This window comes from Nomascus leucogenys, chromosome 8 (genome assembly GCF_006542625.1).
Source record: "Nomascus leucogenys isolate Asia chromosome 8, Asia_NLE_v1, whole genome shotgun sequence".
NCBI classification, from domain to species: Eukaryota; Metazoa; Chordata; class Mammalia; order Primates; family Hylobatidae; genus Nomascus; species Nomascus leucogenys.
In genome coordinates this window covers 107,142,751-107,166,573 of record NC_044388.1, presented here as the reverse complement: position 1 = coordinate 107,166,573, position 23,823 = coordinate 107,142,751, and the positions used below count along the sequence as shown (strand labels likewise).

At 54.8% G+C, this 23,823-nt stretch overlaps 1 protein-coding gene and 1 pseudogene across 1 annotated transcript in view; one reads left to right on the top strand and one right to left on the bottom strand.

Moving 5' to 3' along the window:
- Nucleotides 1–23,823, bottom strand: part of LAMC3 (laminin subunit gamma 3) — an 81,769-nt gene that overhangs the window by 45,826 nt on the left and 12,120 nt on the right. Inside the window, exons 2-8 of the mRNA XM_030818053.1 lie at nucleotides 19,813–20,117; nucleotides 14,255–14,385; nucleotides 10,100–10,266; nucleotides 7,378–7,566; nucleotides 7,182–7,299; nucleotides 4,657–4,755; nucleotides 971–1,107 (exon numbers count right to left, since the gene is read on the bottom strand). Of these exons, the coding sequence (XP_030673913.1) occupies nucleotides 971–1,107; nucleotides 4,657–4,755; nucleotides 7,182–7,299; nucleotides 7,378–7,566; nucleotides 10,100–10,266; nucleotides 14,255–14,385; nucleotides 19,813–20,117 (1,146 nt within the window). The remainder of the gene's footprint in view (nucleotides 1–970; nucleotides 1,108–4,656; nucleotides 4,756–7,181; nucleotides 7,300–7,377; nucleotides 7,567–10,099; nucleotides 10,267–14,254; nucleotides 14,386–19,812; nucleotides 20,118–23,823) is intronic.
- Nucleotides 23,452–23,590, top strand: LOC115836504 (annotated as a pseudogene).

Below are 23,823 nucleotides of genomic sequence, written 5' to 3'. Positions count from 1 at the left end.
CAGAGCTGGGCGCGGACACTCATAATCCCAGCACTTTGGGAAGCCGAGGTGGGCGGGTTTGCCTGAGCTCAGGAGTTCTAGACCAGCCTGGGCAACATGGTAAGACCCCGTCTGTACAAAAAAAAAAAAAAAATACAAAAATTAGCTCAGCATGGTGGTGCACGCCTGTAGTGCCAGCATTTTGGGAGGCAGAGGTGGGCAGATCACTTGAACCCGGGAGATTGAGACCAGCCTGGGAAACATGGCAAAACCCTGTCTTTACAAAAACATATAAAAATTAGCCAGGCATGGTGGTGCACACCTGTGGTCCCAGCTACTCAGGAGGCTGAGGTGGGAGGATCACATGAGCCCAGGGAGGTGGTGGCTGCAGTGAGGCGTGCGTGATTGCACCACTGCATTTCAGCCTTGGTGACAGAGCAAGACCCTGTGTCCAAAAAAAAAAAAAAAAAAGGAGCAAAACTCAGGAGCTGACAAACCCAGTGCTCACACAACTGTTATGTGGCCTCAGGCAAGTGGCCTACCTTTTGTGGGTCTCAGTTACTTCATCATTAAAAGGGGAATGAGAATCCTTGCATGTGAGGCACTCAGCACAGTGCCTAGCATACAGCAGGTGCTCAATAAGTGGAGGCCAGGAGACTGAGCCTGAATCCCCAGTGTTTAGCTATACCAAGGGAGGCCAGTCTCAACGGGGTGAGTGGGAAATTCCCCTACAGGATCCAAAAAGTGTCACGTACCCAGCCCCCAACCCCACCACGAGTATAAAGAGTCAGGGACTGGGGAGGGAGCTGGGGGGTCGCAGGTGGGCACTGGGGAGCCATCGTCTCACCCCCGACCCCACCTGGGCTGTGCAGACCTGTGGCTCCTCTCCACAATGGGAGATCCACCAGTGCCAGATCTCCCCAGGGCAGGATCACCTGCCACTAGGCTGGGAGCAGAACCTTGGGAGGCATTTGCTGGGGGCACCTCTTACCCTGGTGGAAATCGGTGAGGATGTGATGCACCTGGAACTGGGCAGTGGCCTCGCACACCTTGGAGTGGCCATAGCAGAAACAGCTGCTGCAGCCGGCCGGATTGTGGGGCTGCAGGTTAAAGGTCCCCGGGCGACATCTGAAATGGAGGCAGGACATGCCCACGAGGGCCACGTGAATCAGCCAGGAAAGGGCAGGGCCAGGGTATCCCAGCTGGACCAATGAGAGTCTAGAATCACTGCAGAAACTTAAAAACAATTTTTTTTCAGAATTCTAGAAGAGTAGTAAGAACATTACAGATTGTTCCCATACCTGCTTCAGACAGCCTCCCCTGATGCTGACATCTGACATTACCACAGTACACTTATCAAAACTAAGTTAACTAAACTCCAGACTTTATTAGGATTTTTTTTTTTTTTTTTTTTTTTTTTGAGACGGTCTCGTTCTGTGGCCCAGGCTGGAGTGCAATGGTGCGATCTTGGCTCACTGCAGCCTCCGCCTCCCGGGTTCCAGTGATTCTCCTGCCTCAGCCTCCCGGGTAGCTGGGATTGCAGGCGCCCACCACCACACCCAGTTAATTTTTGTATTTTTAGTAGAAACGGGGTTTCACCATGTTGGCCAGGCTGATCTCGAACTCCTGACCTCAGGGGATCCGCCTGCCTCAGCCTCCCAAAGTACTGGGATTACAGCTGTGAGCCACTGCCCCCAGCGACTTTATTGGGATTTCTCCACTTTTTCCTCTAATGTCTGGTTTCTGCTGCAGGATCCCATCTGGGACATGGCGTTGCATTTAGTGGTATCCTTGTTCTCCTCCAACCTATCACTGCTTCTCAGTCTTTCCTTGTCTGCCACTATCTTGACACTTTTTGAAAAGCACTGATCAGGTATTTTTAGAATGCCTGATGTTTCTCATGATTAGACCAGAGTTATAGGCTTGGGAAAGAAATACACAGAGGTGAAGTGCCCTTTTTGTCATATCACATGGGGGCACAGGAAACCCACATGACATCCAAGCAATGCTGACTTTCATCACCTGCTGAAGGTGCTGTCTGCCAGTCTCTCCACTGTGCAATCACCAAGGTCCAATCATTAGAAGCAAGTCACTGAATAGGCCGGACGCAGTGGCTCACGCCTGTAATTCCAACACTTTGGGAGGCCGAGGTGGGTGGGTCACCTGAGATCAGGAGTTCGAGACCAGCCTGACCAATGTGGTGAAACCCCATCTCTACTAAAAATATAAAAATTAGCCACGCATGGTGGTGGGCACCTATAATCCCAGCTACTCGGGAGGCTGAGGCAGGAGAATCACTTGAGCCCAGGAGACAGAGGTTGCAGTGAGCTGAGATCACACCACTTTACTCCAGCCTGAGCAAAACAGTGAAACTCAGTCTCAAAAAAAAAAAAAAAAAAAAAGCAGCAAGTCACTAAATGCAGCCCAGTCTCAAAAAGAGGGGGATTAAGCTCGACCTCCTGGAGGGAAGAGTATCAAAGGACCCGTGGACAGATGTTAAAGCCACCCCAGTAATTAATAGATATTTTGAGGTTATGCAAATATCCTCTCTTTCCTTAAAGTTCTGCCCACCAGTGTCAGCATTCATCAGCAGCTCTTGCCTGCAGCAATTTCCACTGTGAGGTCTGAACAGTGGTTTTCCAGTTCCTTCATTTCTACATTCATTACTTGGAATTCTTCTGGAAGGACGGTTTGTCCCTTCATGCCCATCTATTTATGTATTCAATCATCTATTTACATCAGTATGGATTGGTGGATTTGACTTTATTCTTTGGGTTATAATCCAATACTATCGTTGTTTATTTTGTTGCTCAAATTGTTTCAGCCCTGAGAGCTCTTTCACCTCGGCTCCTGTGTCCTTTTCACATGGGCCCGCGTTCTGGTTTGGGCTGTTTTGTTTGTGTCTGTCTCTGTTTTTCAGCGTTTCCTTGCTTCCTGGCACTATAAGATGCCTTGGGCTTATCTTGTCTTTTTCCAGCCCCAGCCCCAGAATCAGCCACTTCTCCAAGCAGCTCTGGGGAATGTCAGACACAAAGCCAGGAAGAAGAGATAGTGTGTACCCAAGGAGCTAAACCCATGTTTGTCTGCTGGCCGCACTGCTGGAGCTTAGAGGCCTCTTGAACACTTGAAAGAGGAAGTTTATGAACTTCGTGGCCTTGGGAGAGCCCCTTTAACTTGCAGAGCTTCAGATACCCCATTTGTACCATGATCAGACTGCAAAGATGGCAAACGGGCTCAAAATCCAGCCCAGTGGGTAGGGGCTTCCCGAAGCAGGGTGTTAAGAAGGATCCTGAGGTTATAGTAGGGCTCATGGCCAAGACTGCTGTGCCCCATTAGTGATGTCTGTTGTGGGTATGAAAGTGTGAAAGGGGAGGGTTGTGATAGTGTTGCTTAGTGATGTCTGCCATGGTGTGAAAGGGGAGAGTTGATAGTGCTCCATTAGTGACGTCTGCTGTGGGTATGAAAGGGGAGGGTTGTGATAGTGCTCCCTTAGTGATGTCTGCCATGGGTATGCCATTAGTGATGTCTGCTGTGGGTGTGAAAGGGGTGTGTTGACAGTGCTCCATGAGTGATGTCTACTATGGGCATGAAAAAGAAGGGTTGTAGTAGTGCTCCATTAGTGATGTCTGCCATGGCTATGAAAGGGAAAGGTTGATAGGGCTCCATTAGTGATGTCTGCCATGGCTATGAAAGGGAAAGGTAGATAGGGCTCCATTAGTGACATCTGCCATGGCTGTGAAAGGCAAGGGTTGATAGTACTCCATTAGTGATGCCTGCTATGGGTATGAAAGTGGGAGGTTGTGATAGTTCTCCCTTAGTGATGTTTGCCATGGTTATTACCATTAGTGATGTCTGCTGCGGGTGTGAAAGGGGTGTGTTGACAATGCTTCATGAGTGATGTCGGCAGTGAGTGTGAAAAGGGAGGGTTGTGATAAGTGCTCCATTAGTGATATCTGCTGTGGATAAGAAAGGGGAAGACCGTGATAGTGCTCCCTTAGTGATGTATGCCATGGGTATACCATTAGTGATGTCTGCTGTGGGTGTGAAAGGGGTGTATTGACAGTGCTGCATGAGTAATGTCTACTGAGTGTGAAAAGGGAGGGCTGTGATAGGGCTCCATGAGTGATGTCTGCCGTGGGTGCGAAAGGGTTGTGATAGTGCTCCATTAGTGGTGTCTGTCATGGGTGTGAAAGGGGAGGGTTGATAATACTCCATGAGTGATATCTGCTGTGGGTGTGAAAAGGGAGGGTTGTGATAGTGCTCCATTAGCTATGTCTGCAGTGAGTGTGAAAGGGGAGGGCTGTGATAGTGCTCCATTAGTGATGTCTGCCACAGCAGGTGGTAGTACGAGCACCATGTATTTACTATCCCTGGATTAGATGGTCTCTCCTATCCTTCCAGCTCTTTCTTTTCAGGATTCTAATCTAAGACATGTATTTTCTCAGCTTATGAATGATCAGTGGTGTTGGATCAAAGCATAAACAGTGCCATAAAGCTTTTGAGTAACTTCCTGTATGACAGATACATGGTGCTCCAGGAAGGGCACAGGGTGACAAGGTCACCCAAGTCCATGAAGACTGTGCCCCTTGCTCCTCCCCGCACTCCACAGCTTTGGTGCCTCATCGGTGAGCCCCCAGGTCACTTCCAGCAAGCTTACTGCTGGACTAGCTCACACACCTGTCACATAGGTTGCCTTCCACATTCTCTTTGCAGGGGCAGCGCCCACTGCGGGGGTCACAGGTGTCCAGGCTGCCAGCAGGATTGCAGGTGCAGGGTCTGCCAAAGAGACAGGACAAGGGGAAAATGTGCAATGAGCAACTTCAGAGTGGGAACAGCCCATCCTAGGAAGGGAGCATTCTCTGCTGCCAACATCAGGAGCAAGGCTGACACAGGTACCTGACCTGGCTTTACTGTTCCCATCTTGCCAAGGAAGTGACCCATCCATCACTGGTAAAGTGGTCCATCTTCCCGCCCACCACACATCCATCCAGGATCCTTCCATCTGTCATCCACACACTCACTCATCATCCATGAATCTTTCTTTCTTTTTTTTTTTTTTTTTTGAGACAGAGTCACACTTTGCTACCCAGGCTGGAGTGCAGTGTCATGATCTCAGCTCACTGCAACCTCTGCCTCCTGGGTTCAAGTGATTCTCCTGTCTCAGCCTCCCGAGTAGCTAGGACTACAGGCATGCATCACTATGTCCAGCTAATTTTTGTATTTTTAGTAGAGACAGGGTTTCACCATGCTGGCTAGACTGGTCTTGAACTCGTGACCTCAGGTGATCCACCTGCCTTGGCCTCCCAAAGTGCTGGGATTACAGGCGTGAGCCACCGTGCCCGCCCTCCATGAATCTTTCTGTCTATCCCCTCACTCCTCCATCCACTTATTCATCCTTCCTTCTTTCTGTCCAGCAGCCACCTATCCACCCATTCATTCACCCATCCATGCATCTTTCCATCCCTCCCTCCATCCATCCACTCATCTAATAAGACATGGTTCCTTCCTGGTGAATCCCACAGTCCGGTGTAGACAGACAGATCACGCAGACCCTGTACTGTGATACGTGTTGTGGGAGATGTATGAGAGGCTGTGCCACGGGGCCTCTGACTCAGCCTGGGGGTGCAGGCGAGGGGCAGGTGGGAGGGAAGGCATCCCGAGAGAGGGGCTGCTCAGCTGAGACCTGAAGAATGAGCAGGAGGCTGTGAGCCACAGGCTGGGGAGAGGGGGCAGGGGTGGGAGGTGTGGCACCTGCAAAGGTCCAGAGGCCAGAGAGACCCCAGGGAAGCAGCCAGGCCCCATCTCACGGTCAGTTTTATGCCCAGAACCACCAAATATTTTACAAGGAATCAGAGCTCTCCTAGATATTCCCAGTGTGTTTCTACTGCCTTTCAAATATACAAAGATGCCTGTTACCAACCAAAGCAAGTTCACTTAAAAGTGCTTCTGGGCCGGGCGCAGTGACTCACGTCTGTAATCAGCACTTTGGGAAGCCAAGGAGGGTGGATTACTTGAGCCCAGGAGCTCGAGACCAGCCTGGGCAACATGGCAAAAACCCATCTCTACCAAAAAATACAAAAATTAGCCGGGTGTGGTGGCGCACACTTGTAGTCTCAGCTACTCAGGAGGCTGAGATGGGAGGATCACTTGAGTCTGGGAGGCGGAGGCGGAGGCGGAGGCTCTAGTGAGTAGAGATCGCGCCACTGCACTCTCGCCTGGGTGACAGAGCAAGACTCCATCTTAAAAAAAAAAAAAAAAATAGAGATACTGGGCATGGTGGTGCATGCTTGTAATCCCAGCTACTCAGAAGGCTGAGGCAGAGAATTGCTGGAACCGGGGAGGTGGAGGTTGCAGTGAGCCAAGATGGCACCACTGCATTCCAGCCTGGTCGACAAAACAAGAATCTGTCTCAAAAAAAAAAAAAAAAAAAAAAAAAAGCTTCTAAGTTTATCATAGTTTTTTGTTTTGTTTTGTTTTTGTTTTTTGGCCATTGTATACTTTCTCAATCAAGTGATGGCAAGTGTTTTGGGGTAAGGTCCAGACCCCAGGAGCCCCTGCCCCTCTCTCCCCTCAGCTGTCCCACTGGGTACCAGACTCAGTGTACCCAGATGACACTCAGCCTCTCCCACCCCACTCCCCACACTGCATGCCCTGCTATCCAGAGGCCCAGAGAACCCCGAAGGTCAGCCTCCACCCCTTCTTCCTCTTCGACCCCCTGGTCACCATGTCCTGTTAGCTCCTCCTCGCACTGGGCTCTGGAATCTGCCCTGCTCTCCCTCTCCAGTCAAACCCCCATGCAGGCTGCCCAGGCGTTCCTGCTGTAGCCTCCACTCAGCCTCCCCCTCACCCCCTCCTGCTTCCCACTGATCCACGGCTCCTCCGGATGCCCCCTGTGCCCCCCACCCCACCTCAAACACCTGTCCTTCCCCTCTCCCTACACTTATGCAGCACCTCCTACAGGAAGCCTGCCCTCCACCCACAAGATCCACTGAGCTTCCACAGGGCTCAGCCTGGTCTCGTTATGGTCTGTTTTTGTCTCTTGGCCTCGCCAGGAGCTGGATGTCTCTAGTCCTCACCAGGATTAGGGCGAGGTAGCTGCAGACAGGAAGGGATGGGGAGGGGAGGGACTGCTGACAGCCTGTCCCTCCTGCTTCTTGTCATTCAGTGCAATGTGTCCATACTGGGCTGCCCCTCGCCCTCACCTGCAGCCTCCCTCACTGAGCGAGTGGAACCCGGGCAGACAGCGGTCACACTTCCAGCCAGTCACGGTGGGCTTGCAGGCGCAGGTGCCTGTGTCATCGCACTGGAGGTGTAGGGAGCCTGGGAAAGGAAGGGCACAGGGCAATTGAGGCCAGGAAGGGGAGAGGGTTGGAGGCTGGGGATGTGGAGCCCACTCACCTGCCGGGTGGCAGTCACAGGGCTGGCATGGCATCCGTGGGTCCCAGTGATAGAAATTCTCCTGACAGTGCTCACAGTGTGGCCCAGCTGTGTGGTCACGGCAGTGGTGACAGTGCCCGCCGTGGCCTGTGCTGCGGAAGAGCTCCCGATCAAACGTGCATTCCTCGGAGCGGCCACTGCAGTTGCAGGCTATGGGCAGGAGCGGGGAAAGGTGTATGAGTCCCCTGTGATGTGGTAGGAGGAGGCATCTGTGCCAATCAGCCTCCCTGTGCTAAATGAGCAGGCAGCGCAAAGAGAAGGGCAAGAGCATGGTCCAGAATGGAGTTCAGGCCCAGCTTGATCAAGGCTAGACACTGATCAATTGATTTTCCAAAACAGGACACTCTTAAGAACAAAGGGGACACCGTTAGTAAATACACCAAAACAACAGGCAGAAAGAAGACCCTCCCAGGCAACCAGGATATACACCCAGATAGATGGGCACCGATCAGAAGCTGCCTTCTGGAGTGGCAGCTTGGCTCTCTCCAAAATCTCCTGTAGGTCCTCCAAGCCATAATAATAGTGTGACTCTCACTATTGTGTGAGGTCACTCAGGGGTACAGAAAGCACATGTCACCTTTCATTTCCCCATTAAATCATTTTTAAAAGTCTGTCTGCAGGACTGGCTCTGTCTTGGCTCCCAGAATGAGCTCAGGAGTGGATCCATGAAAGGTGTGGACCCATTTACACCTGCCGCCTTCATGCTGCCCACAGGCCAGATGGCAAGCAAGCAAACCCCCTGCAGGTGCAGGGCTGAGACAGGAGAGGCTGGGGGCTTTGAGAGCCGAAAGAAGGGGCCCCTGCGGCTGTGCTGGGGTGATAGGACAAGGCTTCTGAGAGGAAGTCATGGCCGTGCTGAATCTGAAGGCTGAGCAGTGAGGAATAGGCCAGAGAGAGGAAGAGGGGGTGGGAAGGGTGTCACAGACAGGAGGTGAAAGCCCAGGGGATACCCCACGTGCACAGACAGACACATGGCCTGGTGCGGGTGTGCCATGAGGCTGGCTGCAGACGGCATGTCGTGTGATGGCAGGGAAGGAGGGACATTGTGCAGTGGGGGGCCTGCAGTGCAGGGGCAGTTGTGAAGTCAGAGGCTAGCAGAGCTTGCTCCAGGGAGGCTGGGCTGCCGTGGTCAGTGGACATTAGCTGGGAGCAAAGGGGGAGCCGTGGGAAGGTTTAAGCAGGGGATAGATGTTATTAAATTTGTCCTTTAGAAAGCCTTGGCCCAGTGCCATGGCTCACACCTGTGATCCCAGCACTTTGGGAGGTAAGGTAGGAGGACTGCTTGAGCCCAGGAGTGTAAAGACCAGCCTGGGCAACAGTGAGAGCCGATCTCTACAAAACATTGCTTGGCATGGTGATATGTGCCTGTAGTCTCAGCTACTCTGGAGGCTGAGGTAGGAGGAACACGCACCCAGGAATTCGAGGCTGCAGTGAGCTATGATTGTGCCACTTCACTCCAGCCTGGGTGACAGAATGAGGCCTTGTGTCAAGAAAAGAGCCTTAGCTGCAGGCAGGGGAGGGCTGGGAACAGGGAGAGCAGGGAAGAGGAAGCTTTGGGTGTGCAGGGAGAGGAGGCAGGGCCAGGCCCAAGGCATCGGCGGCAATGAACAGAAGTTAGACAGACTGGAGCGAAGTGGATGAGGCGGAATTCAGGGCTTGGGGCTGTCTCATCTGCGGGTGAGGGTGGGGATGAAGGGTCAAGCCTGAAACCCTGGCTCCCAGGCTGCTGACTGAGAGACACAGATGTGACCACAGGGCTGAGGACATGGTAGAAGCAGTCTGGCCTCTGTGTCCCCACTGTGGAGACAGCAGCAGGCTGGGACAGTGGAAGCCAGCCAGCACAGCTTCCTTGGCCCCAGGACTCCCTGGTGGAGGCAGGCCAACGAGGGCAGCTCCTGCAGACAGCACGCCACCCTCAGAACAAGCCATCCCCGGCCCAGCCCCAGTTCTGGTCGCCAGTAGCCCAGGCCCAAGAGGACAGCGGGGCCCAGAGGCCAAGCTGCCCGCCCAGCGAGCCTGGCGAGCCTGTGAGTGAAGATGTGTCTCCTGCCAGCAGCACCAGCACCAGCTGGGAACTGGCGCCCAGCAACGGCAGCTGCGCATGGAGAGCCTGGAGGAAACCAGGCTGTCTGGGGACAGGGTGGGGCTTGCAGCCGGTGCCCCAGCCAGAAGAGAAGTCAGTGCGTCCCTGCTCTTGGCCTGTGTCCCTGGAGAAGACATGATGGCATCATCCTCTCTCCAGCGCTTCTCTGAGGTTAGGCGGTCAAAGCCACATCACATGGGGGCTGGGACACCAAAAGGCTGCCTGGGGGCCCGTGGGAGAGGCCAGGTGGGCCGTCAGCACCCCCTTGCTTGTAGGGGTAGCCTGGTTCCGATTAGCAGCTGGGGTGGGAGCAGTTAACACAAAGAAGCAAGTTGGGGACCTTCCGGCCCTCCCACCACAGGCACCTCTGCATGGGTGGAGTTGGTCCAGGGAAGCTACTTAGTGGAGGAGAGACTGAGGCTTAAATGCACCCCCTCCCCAGGCTCCCCTTCCACTCGTCCTCATCTCTGCAGCAGCACAGAGACCCCTAGCTTCGCCCCCGGGCGTACCCGGGAGCAGCCCCCACCGCGAGGTTTCGGGGGAGTTCCTTTCCCTGCCTGCAACACCAGCCTCGGGTCCCTGATGCCCCGTGACACTCACGCAGACACTCGTGGGCAGCCTCGGTGGTGCCCCGGGCCCACGGGCGGTCCTGGAAGAAGGGCAGGCAGCGCTCACAGTCCGTGCCGGTGGTGTTGTGCTGGCACCGGCAGGCCAACTGGCCCGCCGCGTCGGGGCCGCACTCGCTGGCATGCCCATTGCACTTGCACCTGGGAAAAGACACGGAGGAGGAAGGGGACCCGCAGGTGCCGGCAGGGCAGATGAGGAGTTAGTCACCAGGTAGCCCCTGTTTGCAGGTGTGAGCCAGACTCCACCCTCAATCTTGGCCCTCACTGAACACCGAATATGTGCCCTGGGGGCAGCAGTAACAGAGAACTGACTGTACTGGTGGGCTCTGGAACAAACGCATCCCATCTTCACCAGCCTGTTACCACCCCCATAGAATGGATGGGTGAACTGAGGCACAGAGAAGCTACCCAAAGCCACCAGCTAGCAAGTGCCTGCCACAGAAAGCTTCTGCCTGGGAGGAGCCCCACCTGGGGGCTGAGAGGGACCCAGGAAGAAGTCACCTTAGTCTCCCAAGTGGAGAGTGGGCTGGCAGTCACAGTAGCAACATGTGTAGGGGGCTAAGGGGACCACCTCCAGCAGCTATCCCTCAACTGTGTCCCAAAGGGCAGGAAAGAGGGTACTCCAAACAGGGACAGCTCCTGAGTCACTCCAAATCCCCCGTGAGTCTACGTCTGATATGGTTTGGATCTGTGTCCCCACCAAATCTCATGTCAAGCTGTAATCCCCAGTGTTGAAGGTGGGGCCTGCTGGGAGCTGATTGGATCATGAGGTTGAATTCTCCTGAATGACTTAGCACCCTCCCCGCTTGGTACTGTAGAGTGAGTGAGTTCTCATGAGATCTGGTTGTTTAGAAGTGTGTGGCACCCACCCCTCCCCCCCCACCCCATCCCCTGCTCTCTCTCTTGCTCCTGCTCTGGCCAGGTGATATGCCTGATCCCTCTTCACCTTCCGCCAAGACTGTAAGTTTCCTGAGGCCTCCCCAGAAGCCAAGCAGATGCCAGCACCATGATTCCTGTACGGCCTGTGGAACTGTGCGCCAATTAAACATCTTTTAATAAATTACCATCAGCTGGATGCAGTGGCGCAGGCCTGTAATCCCAGCACTTTGGGAGGCCAAGGCGGGCAGATCACCTGAGGTCAGGAGTTTGAGACCAGCCTGACCAACATGGAGAAACCCAGTCTGTACTAAAAATACAAAATTAGCCAGGTGTGGCAGCGCATGCCTATAATCCCAGCTACTCAGGAGGCTGAGGCAGGAGAATCGCTTGGACCCAGGAGGCAGAGGTTGCAGTGAGCCGAGATCGTGCCATTGTACTGCAGCCTGGGCAACGAGAGCGAAACTCTGTCTCAAAAATAAATAAATAAGTAACCATCTCAGGTGTTTACAGCAGTAGAAGAATGGGCAAATACGGGGTCTTTGAGAGCAGCCCCGGCCTGTGGCTCCATTCCACACACAGGGTCAAGAGACAGGTGGAATCAGGCAGGAACAGGGGTGCCCTGGGAGCCCGCGGCATGCTCGGCAGAACCCGACCCTGTGATTGTCCCTGTCCCGACCACTGTCCCTGTCCCGAGCTGCTCAGAGGCCATGGCTTCTGCCCCTGGCCAAGGCAATAGCTTCTCCCTAGAGCCTCACCAGAGGTGGGAGGGACGTTAGCGTCCCCATTTCACATGTGAGGCATCAGGCTCAGGCCTTGGAACTGACAGATGCTAAGTGGCTGAGCTGGAGCTGAAGCCCGTCCTTGCCAACTCCACGTGGACCCTGAGCTGGACCCTGGACACTCCTCTGTGGCCACTCAGTGGCTCCCTTGAGCCACGTCACACGCTCTGCCCTCAGCGGGTGTTGATGAATCACCGACCGCTGTTGAGGCTCCAGGTGCTTCAGCTGATATGGGGACACACTGTGTGATAGGGCACGTAGCACGGCTTCCACGCAGGGCCCAGTTTAGGCAGGCAGCACCCCAGGGCTTCTTGGCGTGAGGCAGGCGCCAGGCAATCCTGGGGACAGTGGTTACCAGGGAAGTCACAAGGGACTGCCCCTGCCTTGGAGGGGGTGCTGTAAACACCCGCCCTGTGAAGCCCTCTGACCCAGGAAAGGAGAGTGAGAGCCCACAGGGCTCCGCTGTGAACACAGGCTGTTGGGGCCACCTGTCCCCTGCCATGAGCAGCCTGTCCCGGCCAGCTGTGGTCTGAGGGTGGTCTGGCTCTGGCAGCTGGAACCCAGATGTCCTCTGGCCCGAAGCCCCCTGACAGCAGGCACTGGAGCTCATGGCCGCCTTCCCCGGGAGCTCCTCCCGCTGACTCACATAAGGGGGCAGGTTGGAGCAGGGGGATCCTCATGGCCGCAGGGGCTCTCAGTGACGAGCCCTGGCCTTCCCTGGAGCTCACACACCCAAAGCAGGCATTTGAGCCTCATGCCACCCCCTTCTCCATCTCTCTAATGCCACCCAAGTGCCTCTGAACTGTGGAGGCCCAGAGTCCGGCGTCATCCCCGCTCCCCACTCCCACGGCCCATGGTTCACACATAGAGCTGTTTCCGTCCTCAATCGCGTTCAGACCTGTGCTCGCCCTACCCCAGCCCTCTGGTCCAAGCTGCCGCCTCCCGCCCCGATTCCTGACATTCGACTTCCTCTCTCCTCTTATCCGCCCCACTTGGCTGTCAGGGGCTTGGGGGTGTTTTAAAAATCTGACTCTGTTACTACCCTGACCAAACCCTTCCACAGCTTCCTCTTGACTGCCGGGTGAGGCTAAACCCACCCAGATCCCGACACTCTGCCAACCTCTCCACGCCCACCCGCCTGCCCTCCACCCAGCCACATTGGCTGTCCCCTGGTCCTCAACCCCAGCCTTCCCACTCCCGGGTCCCGTCTGCAGAGCCAGCTCCTGTCCTCCCCGACCCCAGGCACACGCTCTCCCTTTCCTCCCCTTCCTTGTCATCCTGGTGCGGGCTGATGTGTTTACCGGGGAGCAATCTGACCAGTGTCTGCCGTCCCCATGGGACTGGGGCAAGAACGCACCTGTTTTCCTCTCTCCTTTCAAAGAAACCTGAGAAACATTGACATGGAAGCCGTTCATGCCTCCCTCATCCCACAGCCCTCCCAGGGCACCCACTGCCAGGTGGCCATGTGCGAGACAGGCCCTGGGACTTGAGGTGAGAGATGGGCCTCTACCTCCTGGGCAGCCCCTGCTTCCTGGAGGGGACAGATGTTGGAGGAGAAACAAACTGCCCAGGGCACTGACAGGTGCTAAGGGCGCATAGGACCAGGACCAGGACCAGGACCAGGGGCCAGAGAGAAGCGCCTTTCTCTAGGCCAGTAACATCCCCATATTAGAAAGGGGAAGGGGGCCGTGGCTCATGCCTGTAATCCCAGCACTTTGGGAGGCCGAGGCAGGCAGATCACCTGAGGCTGGGAGTTCGAGACCAGCCTGACCAACATGGAGAAACCCCATCTCTACTAAAAATACAAAATTAGCCAGGCATGGTGGCGCATGCCTGTAATCCCAGTTACTTGGGAGGCTGAGGCAGGAGAATCGCTTGAACCTAGAAGGCAGAGATTGCAGTGAGCCGAGATTGCACCACTGCACTCCAGCCTGGGCAACAAGAGCGAAACTCCTTCAGAGAGAGAGAGAGAGAGTGAGAGAGAGAGAGCAAGCAAGAGCGAGAGAGCAAGAGAGAGCGAGAGAGAGAGAGAGAAAGAGAGACAGAGAGAGAAAGAGAGACAGAGAGAGGCAGAGAAAGAGAGACAGAGAGAGAAAGAGAGAGAGAAAGAGAGACAGAGAGAGAAAGAGAGAGAAAGAGAGACAAAGAGAGCGAGAGAGAGAGAGAAAGAGAGCGAGAGCGAACGGAGGAAGGGAGGAAGGAAGGAAGGAACCTCCAGGCAGAGGGGACAATGGGCACCAAGACCCAGTGTGTCTGGCACATGGCAAATCAGCTGATGCAGGGCATCCGGCAGGAGGTGGGCTGGGTGGGGGCCCCCAGGGCCTCGAATGGCAGGTGCTCCCTCCCTCTCCCCTGGGGCACACCTGGCTTCTGTGCCCCCTCCCCCCTGCCTCCTGCCCCACGGCAGCCGCCTTCTGCTCTCGGGTTTGGGTCCTGGAACCCTGCCACCCTGCCTCCCTCCTCCCTCCTACCTGCCGCCCACAGAGAAGTCAGACACGGCATAGAAGTAGGACTGGAGCACCTTGGGATCCTTGAAGATGTCGTCCCCAAACGTGTTGAGCCGGTCTAGAGAGATGAGGAGTTCGGTGCTGGTGACCCACTCCTGAGGCAAAGGGGAGAGGGCACCATCAGCGGGTTCCGGAGTATTTAGTATTTACCCCCATCGCTCTGCTGGCAGGTCCAGCTGGCTGCCCTGGGAGCTCCTGGGACACAGGAAAGGCCGAGCTCAGGCCAATTCTGAGAACGCTGCAGAAATAAGGAGGCTGTGCTTCGGAGGTCACCCCAACCTGGGTGCTAGGCCACTGATTAGTGCAACTTCATTCAATGTCTTAGAGCCTCCATTTTCCCATCTGTGAAATGGAACAAAAATAGCACCTCCCCTACAAAGGTGTCTGGAGGAGGGTAGCCAGTGTCAGCGCTGGCTGTGAGGTCGGGCCTATGGTTAGGAAGCAGCTGAGGTTTGGGGGGGCAGGGGTCAAAGCAGCCCACTGAAGACCCCGTTGTGCAGGTCACCTGGCTTTCCCCAGCAGCTCCTACACCCCATTCCAGGGATACAGCTGGGGGACGGTACGCCCCTGCAACCTTCTCGCCTGCTCAGTGGGACCTGGCATGCTGCAGGCCCGGGTTTCTTGGCTTCTCACATGCTGAGGGTCAGGCTCCTGTGGACAGGTCACCTGTCCCAGGTGACATCTCTTCCACGAGAGCAGGGACTTGTGGCCCCTTGTTCTCGCTGTTTCCCCAGCCCTGGACTCTGCCTGGCCCTAGCAAGCACTCGATAAATACCTGCTGATCCCTGAATGAGCAGCTTCCCCATGGAAGAGTGTGGAGGGGAAGTTAGGGAAAGCCCACGTGAAGACTGACATTTTCATCTGCCTGCTGTTATCATCAGCAATGGCTACAGCTGAATATTAATCAGCGTTTTGATTCCACCCAGGAGCCCCCGCTTTAGCAATCAGGCCCATCAGTACAGAAAATGAGCTCCTAGCAGGCCGTCTTTTTGCCCCAGCGTGACTCAGGCCAGCGGCCCCTCCTGCTCCCCCAGAGCTCAGCCACGGGAGCTACTGCCGGGGACCCAGGGCCTCTGCCAGAGGATGCCTCGGCCGGGGAGAGGGGTCCAGCACCTGAACACTAAGTGGGAGCCTCTGCACCAAGCTAAGCCTGTGCTTGAGTTCGCAGGCCCGGATCACCCCAGGATGCACTTCCCAAAGGTCAGCGCGCATTCAGGGATCTGGTTAAAGTGCAGCTTCTGCTTCAGAGGTCAGCGGCGGAGCCGGGGAGCTTGCGTTTCTAACGAGCGCCCAGGTACTGATGCTGCTGGACCGGCTGCTGGACAAGGAGCTAAGGTGTGGGGTGGGGAAGCCCCACAGTCCAGAGCTGAAGGTGCTGCGGCACTTCCTTCTCCAGAAAAAAGTGCCACCTGGAGAACTCAAACCAACTGGATATCAGAGCTAGGAGGTGTGGCTGCTGCTGACGCATATTGTGTGGTTAGGGCTCGGGCCTCACGGTAGCCCTGGAGTAGGTATTGTTATTAACCCCATTTAGAGATGAGGAGACCGAGGCTCAGAGAGGGTAACCATTCCGTTCCAAGTTGCACAGCCAGTGCATGGCAGAGCCAGGATTCTGGTCTGTCTGATCCCAGGGTCCCAGCTTTAACCACGAGGCTGGTCTGCCTTCCTGGGTCTATCCCAAAGCCCTTATCATGCCAGTGGGGCCCAGAGACGGCAATGACCTGCCCAAGGTCTCCCACCTCTGCTTCCTGGCCCGTGACCCGATCCATCAGTCTGTAAGGACAATGGCAGTAAAGGAATGGGGTCAAAATCTCTGAGACATAGGATGGACGCTGGGAGGGAGAACCTCAGCCTCAGTTGCAGGGGGCCTGTCTTGATGCCTTAAAAGGTCATTTTAGGGCCCGGCGCGATGGCTCACACTTGTAATCCCAGCACTTTGGGAGGCCGAGGCGGGCAGATCCCTTGAGACCAGGAGTTCAAGACCAGCCTGGGCAACATGGCAAAACGCCGTCTCTACTAAAAATACAAAAATTAGCCAGTGTGGTGGCACACACCTGCAATCCCAGCTACTTGGGAGGCTGAGGCAAGAGAATTGCTTGAACCTGGGAGGCAGAGGTTGCAGTGAGCCAAGATCGTGCCACTGCACTCCAGCCTGGGCAAGAGTGAAACTGTCTCAAAAAAAAAAAAAGTCATTTTAGGGCAAGCCCCACTGAACCCAGGCACTGGAACTCCACCTTAAGTTACAAGTGGGTGCTGAAGGTGATTTTGGATGGGTCCCAGGACCCAGGCCGTGGCATTAAGGACAAGCAGGAGGTGGACAGCTTGGGCTCTATATCCAAGGGGTGCTCAGGCGGCCCCTCAACTCTGGCGGTCTTACTCTGCAACAGCCAGGTCGGCCTTCTCCTCCAAAGTCCTAGGCCCTTCCATGGGGGTCAGAGGAACCCAAGACCCAGCAGCCACATCCTTCCTTCCAAGCTCTGTGTCCTCTGAGAAAGCACCTGCCCCCTAAATGTGTCCAGAGGGAGCATGAGGAGAAAAGAGCAAGGTAGACTTGCCTCTCTTTGTCCTGCTCTGCTCTTGGTTTCTGTCCAGAAGCAGCAGGGGAGATATTTCTCAAAAGGTCATCTCTCCATCAGGGACAGTGTCCAGAACACAAGAGGCAACAAGAAAGAAAACCTCCAACAGCCAAGGGTGTCCCCGGGGTGGTGGCTGCACAGACACAGGTGGGAGCGGGGGCCGGCCCTCCCTGCCTGTCTTCATCTGACCTCGGCTGATGTTGTCTAATCTACAGAGCTTTGGAGCCCCGTGGAGAAGAAATTGTAATTTGTAAACAAAATCATGGTGACGTGTACATTTTTAGTGGGACAAGCAGGGCCTGGACGTCTAGAGATGTGGTTCTGTGTGATAAAGGATTCAGCTTGCCCAAAGAGGGGCCTGGCCCTTTGCCCTGGATCCTGGGGAGTGACCTCCATATCCTTGGATGTCCCACCTGATAAGAGTGTCTTCCCTTGGGCCACACTAGGTAGTTATGCCGATGATGTGATTTGCGGTGGGGGCCTTGGGCCACACAGAACTGACTTCACTTCCGGAGGGGCTGGAGACAGGTCAGCCACACAGGTAGTCAGCTGTGTCTACACTACCAGCCTCCAGTAAAAACCCTGGACTTCAGGCCAGGTGTGGTGGCTCACACCTTTAAGCCTAGCACTTTGGGAGGCTGAGGCGGGAGGATCACTTGAGCCCAGGAGTAAGAGACCAGCCTGGGCAGCATAGTGAGATGAGGTCTCTAAGAAAAAAAAATTATTAAAAAAAAACTCTGGCCTTCAAAGTTGGCAGTACTCTGCACACTCTGTCACATGTGGCTCTGGGGAAATATGTGCTGTGCGTGTGACTCCACTGCATTGGGAAAACAGCTGGAAGCTCAGAGCCTGGTCCCTTCTGTGACCTGGCCGTGCGCCTCTCCCCTGGCTGATGTGGGCCGGTAGACTTTCATTGCAAAAAATTGCAGCTCTGAGCCTCACAGCTTTTCTGAGTTCTGTGAGTCCCTATAGCGAATCACTAAGCCCAAGGGTGGTCCTGGGGACCCCGACACAGCCGGCTCTGTGTGTTCTCATGCTGCACATCGCTGACAGAATGCAACTTCTTTTTGGGTCTCGGTGTCCCCTCTGGAAACAGGATTCTAACCCTGGTTCCCTCGTTATCCCAGATGGGCAAAGGAGACGCCCTGAAAGTCTGGAGGGGAGGAGAGGGCAGGTTCCCTGGGTTTAGGCAAGTCTTGGGTCTGAACCCGGGGAAATGGACTAGAGCAGCCTGGTGCCAACCTTTTTGGCACCAGGAAGAGGTTTCGTGGAAGACAATTTTTCCACGAACGGAGTAGGTGGTGGTTTGGGATGAAACTGTTCCACCTCAGACCATCAGGCATTAGATTCTCATGAGGACACGCAACTCAGTTGCTCCTGGGAGAATCTGATGCCGCAGCTGATCTGACAGGAGGCTGATCTGACAGGAGGCGGAGCTCAGGTAGGAATGCTTGCCTGCCCGCGCTCCCCTCCTGCTGTGTGACTCGGTTCCTAACAGGCCATGGACCAGTACCGGTCTGCAGCCAGGGGTTGGGGACCTGTGGACTGGAGAGCCACCCAACACACTTGTGTGTAGATGAACAGCTATGGACACACAGCAATGTGGACACAGATGAGTGCCAATCCCGGCAGGTCCACACACCTGGGTGGACCTACATGGGCTGAACTGGAGGGCCCTGAATGGACCGACATGGCGACAGGCCTGCCGTCCTCTGTACCGTGAGGACAAGGACGGGGAGCTGTCATGCACGCGTATCTCCCGAGTATGGGTGGGCATGCTGTACGTGCCAAGCGCTGCACTGGTCACAGTATGTGTGTTCCCGCTACCCCACAGCAGTCTCTCCAATGTGGCAGCCACTGGCCACATGTGGCTAAGTTAATAAAATAATTATTATTTTATTAAATGTATTATTATTTAATAATAATGAAATATTAATAAAATATGAAATCCAGTTCCTCAGCTGCGCTGGCCACATCTCATGGTGGCTGGTGGCACCACATGGGACAGGGCAGCTAGAGGCGCTTTCCGTCATCACGGAAAGTGCTGCTGGTCGGCGCGGCCTTACAGCGTGGGACCCAGGGCTCTATGACTCCAAAGCCCATGTCCCTGTCGCATTTTGCCATTTTCATAGGAGCCCTTGGAGACACATGGGCAGGCCCTGTTATTAATTCACAGGAGGAGGAAGCGAGCCCCCTCGGTGGAGAGTTCCGGAAAGAACACCAGCCAGGAGTCTGGACACTCAGGTGCTGGCCTGGGCCCTTCCACGCCTCATCTGTGCCCCTGGAAAATGCCATCCCCCTCCAGGCCTCAGCTTCCACGCCCATATAAGGAAGGGGCCAGGTGGGTTGGCAGCCCTCACAGGCTTCTGGGAGCCACAGGGCTCTGCCCCAGGAGGCCAGGGAAGGGACAGCTCTGGTCCACTGAGCAGCCCGTCTTCCCTCTGGTTCATTAGCGGCATCCACAGAAGACTTAGGTGCAACAAGGCTTCTGTGGCAGAAAACTTGAAAACCATGGGGTTTGGGGCCAAGGGCAGTGGCTCACGCCTGTAATCTCAGCACTTTGGGAGGCGGAGGCAGGCGGATCGCTTAATGTCAGGAGTTCAAGACCAGCCTGGCCAACATGGCGAAACCCCCGTCTCTACTAAAAATACAAAAAAGAATCAGCCAGGCGTCGTGGCGGGCACCTGTAATCTCAGTTACTTGGGAGGCTGAGGCAGAATAGCTTGAACCAAGGAGGCAGAGGTTTCAGTGAACCAAAATCACGCCACTGCACTCCAGCCTGGGCGACAGAGCAAGACTCAGTCTCCAAAAAAAAAGAAAAAGAAAAAGAAAACCATGGGGTTTTGCAGGTCCCCCACCCTGTGTGTCCTGGCACATCAGACTCTCCTACTGCCGTGACCCACTCCCAACCCCGTCCCGACCCCCCAAGCCCCGCTCCTCTCTGACCTGCAGCCCAGGGCTCTCCTCGAAGTTGTAGGCGCTGGGCCGGCCCTCCAGGGTGGAGAAGGCCACATTGCCCCCACTCAGCGGGGAGATGTCGCTGAACTCAGAGGTGCAGAAGGCCACGCGCTCCTCCTCGCCGGGGCGCAGGTACTGGCCCTCGGGCCGGCCGTAGGTCTTCTGGCAGGAGGCGCTGTAGAACTGGTAGGGCTCCCACGGGCCGTCGGCGCGGTTGCGCTTGTAGATGGCGAAGCTCTCAGGGCGGCTGGTGTGGAACTTTAGCCTCACATACGTGATCTCGTAAGCCTTCCCTGCAGCCAGGAATACGGGGCCCGTTTTATGGAAGCGGAGGGAGGAATGGAATCCTGGTCCAGGGAGGGCAGACGGATGCATTGCAGGCACTAGCGGGATGGACCGTTGGAAGCTGTCTGGAGCTCTGGACAGGGCATGCCACCCTCCATTCGTGATGCCTGCTGGGGCACTGGAAAGGACAATGCCCGCATGCTTCCCAAGTATTTGCTGTCCCTTTTCCGGGTCAACTCGCCACCCTGCACAGGAATCTCCACTGCAATACCCCGATGGGCGGCCACCTCTTTTTGCTCAAATATCTCCAGCAAGGGGATGTTGCCATATTCTCAGAAAGGCTGCTCTACTGTTCGAAAGTTATTTCTTTTACTACACCCCAACAAAGCCGATCCTTGCACTGTGCCTTCGGCCTCATTCCCTTGCAATGACTACAGATCTCCTAATCCTAACGAAATCCTCCCCGGACCCCTTATTGCTCCAAGTTTCTATCTTCCAAATTTCCCAAGACAGGTTTAAACCCACTGCCCCACAGCCTCATCTCCCAACTCAACCTTCAACCTGCTGCAGTTCAGCTTCTCTGGGCCACTCCACAGAAGACACTGTACTTGCAAAGTTAGCTCACCCACAGCCCCCCGTGGCCACAGCCAGGGGCCTCTGATCATGCCTCATTTCCTGGGCCTGTGATCATGCTCACCACCTCGAAAGTCCCCTGTCCCGGGGCCTCCATCTGCTCTCCTCTTCTTTGCCTGCCTTGGCCCCCTCCTGAGCCCCTCTGCTTGCTCCCTGAACCCCCAGCTTCCAGTGGCCTCTCCCTTCCCTGGCCTTTAATCCCACTCGCCCACATGCCCCCGACACCCAATTGGGGGATCTGCAGGCTTTAGGCACCTGCCTGCCCTGCGCTTCACCCTGGAAGCATCCTCAACAGCCGACCTGGCTCCGTCACAATGACTCAGCTACCCTGGGAGGCTGGGGTAGGAAGGATGGCTGTGGTAGAGGAAAGGATTCCTCCTCTTCCCTCATGGGATGTCAACAGGCAATGCCTAAGAAGAGAAAAACCCCGATGCGGCATTGCAGGCACAGGGCTAGGAGATGAGGATGCATCAGGGAACAGAAATGGCTCAGAGAGCGCCGGGTGGAGAGGGAGGCTGGGGTGCGGGCGCGGGAGAACTGCCACCTTCCACAGTTGGAGCTGGGAAGTATCTGGCTTCTACGCTGAGAGCGGGTATGATTTCAATAATAAGAAGGAAGTACAGCCTGAATTTAAAAAGGCAATTTCCCCACTGCCTGCAATGCCACCATCTCTCCCCATCCTCCTACGTTTAGGACTCCATCCAGGTACCCCCTCCTCACTGAAGCCCAACTCAACCTTAAGCCCTAATTCACACCCCTGACATCACCCCAAGACAGGGGAGGGGGCCTCCTGCAATGTGACCCCATAGCTAGCCTCCTGCAGAGTTACCTGCTCAGCGGTGGCTCCCCACACTGGACAGAGCTCCTCACCTTCGGCACCGGGCGTCTCTTTGGTAATCTCTGCCACCCCAGCGCCTAGCAAGGTGCCTGACACCTGGCAGGCATGCACTGAGTGTTGGTACAGGAACGAATGAATGAAGGGAAGAATGGCCCACGCAGGGAGTCCCTCCCTCATCTCTACCGTTGGCAGTAGCCTCTCACTCCCCAGAGCAGCACAGAACATGCCCAGTCCCCTCCCCATGGCTGGCTTTCTATTCTCTGATCCTTCCATCCCTGGTCCCAGAGACCCCTAGGGGGCTGCCCACTGCCACCACCATCTTCCTTAGGTGCTGAGGACAAGCCACCCTAGTCCTCTGCTGAAACATCTTGGCTCTAGGTAAGAGCTAAAAGGCTGGGTGCAGTGGCTCATGCCTGTAATCCCAGCACTTTGGGAGGCCGAGGCACGTGGATCGCCTGAGGTCAGGAATTCGAGACCAGCCTGACCAGCATGGTGAATCCCCGTCTCTACTAAAAATAAAAAAATTAACCAGGCATGGTGGTGGGTGCCTGTAATCCCAGCTACTCGGGAGGCTGAGGCAGGAGAATTGCTTGAACCTGGGAGGTGGAGTTTGCAGTGAGCGGAGATGGTGCCATTGCACTCCAGCCTGGGTGACAGAGCAAGACTGTCTATAAAAAAAAGCTAAAACTTCTGGATTGTATAGCTCAATTGGGTAAATTATATGGTATGTGAATTGTATCTCCCAGAGCTGTTATATGTACTAGGTATGTTATTGTGGTGTTATGATAGATATCAGTTTTTGGACTGGGCGTGGTGGCTCACACCTCTAATCCTAGCACTTTGCGAGGCTGAGGTGGGAGGATCACTTGAGCCCACGGGTTTGAGACCAGCCTGGGCAACATAGTGAGACCCTGTCTCTCTAAAAAAAAAATACATATATATATGTATATATATATGTGTGTTTTCATCCACAGCTCCCGGCTCATGATTCCCATAGCCCTCCTTATGGTCTTTTGTTAGAATTTTGGGTGTGTTGGGCCTCAGGGGCAAGCCTCTGCCTTCTCCTGCCCTCCTTTTGCTCTAAAGTTTCCCCGACATTTTTTGACTGTGGGTCTTAAGACCCTCCAAGAGGGTCCCACCCTACACCCAGGGGAAGCAATGCTGATGCATGAAGCGTCCATAAAAACCCAAGGACAGGGTTCAGGGAGCTTCTGGATGGCTGAACACGGGGAGGTTCCTGGAGGGTGGCACCCAGGGAGGGCATGGAAGCTCCCGCCCCTTCACCGTTCCTCACCCTGCTCATCTCTTCATCTGTGTCCTTTGCAATATTCTTTATAATAAACCGGTCAATGTGTTACCTTGAGTTCTGTGAGCTGCTCCAGCGAATTGACTGAACCCAAAGAAGGGGTCATGGGAACTTGAAGCTAATCTGTCAGAAGTTTCTGAGGCCTAGACTTGTGACTGGTGTGTGTGGCGGAAGACAGCCTTGGGGACTGAGCCCTCAACCTGTGGGATCTGATGCTATCTCTCACTAGATTGTGTTGGAACTGAATTAGAGGACACCCAGCTGGTACTGCTGCGTGTTGTGTGAGGGAGAACCCCACGCATTTGGTCACAGAAGTCTTCTGTGTTGATGATGGTTGTGGTCTGAGAGCAAAGGAAAAACACAGTTTGAGGAGTTTTTCCCTACACAGTTATATACACGTATAATTGGACCTCACATCCATTAGGATGGCTATTATCAAAAAAACAGAAAATAACAAGTGTTGGCAAGGAGATGGAGAAATTGGAACCCTCGTGCACTGTGGGTGGGAATGTGAAATGGTGCAGCCGCTATGGAAAACCGGTGGTTCCTGAAAAAACTAAAAACAATGCATCTATTTGACAGCCCCAGAGCAGTTACCGTCTGCTAAGGTTTCCACTACAGATGCAAAAACAGCGTCCCTGTGCTTTCTCTCTGACTGCTTTCTGCTTTCTGCGGCAGCCGAGATTGAATAGAGGAATACAGGAAAAACCATGGAGAGAGAATTTTTGCAACTTGAGAATAACCTTGTAAGCAGTGAAGAGCCTGGGTTACTCCAAGCAAGAACCTACAATTTGAGTTTACACGAGAAGTGCTAGGAAATATCCCCTACCATCCTCAGCTGGTTGATTACACTTACAAAAGCTTAAAGGTTAAAACTAATTAAAAGCAAGCCAGTGACTCTTTGGTCCATCTGGGGAGAAAAAAAAAAACACCAAAA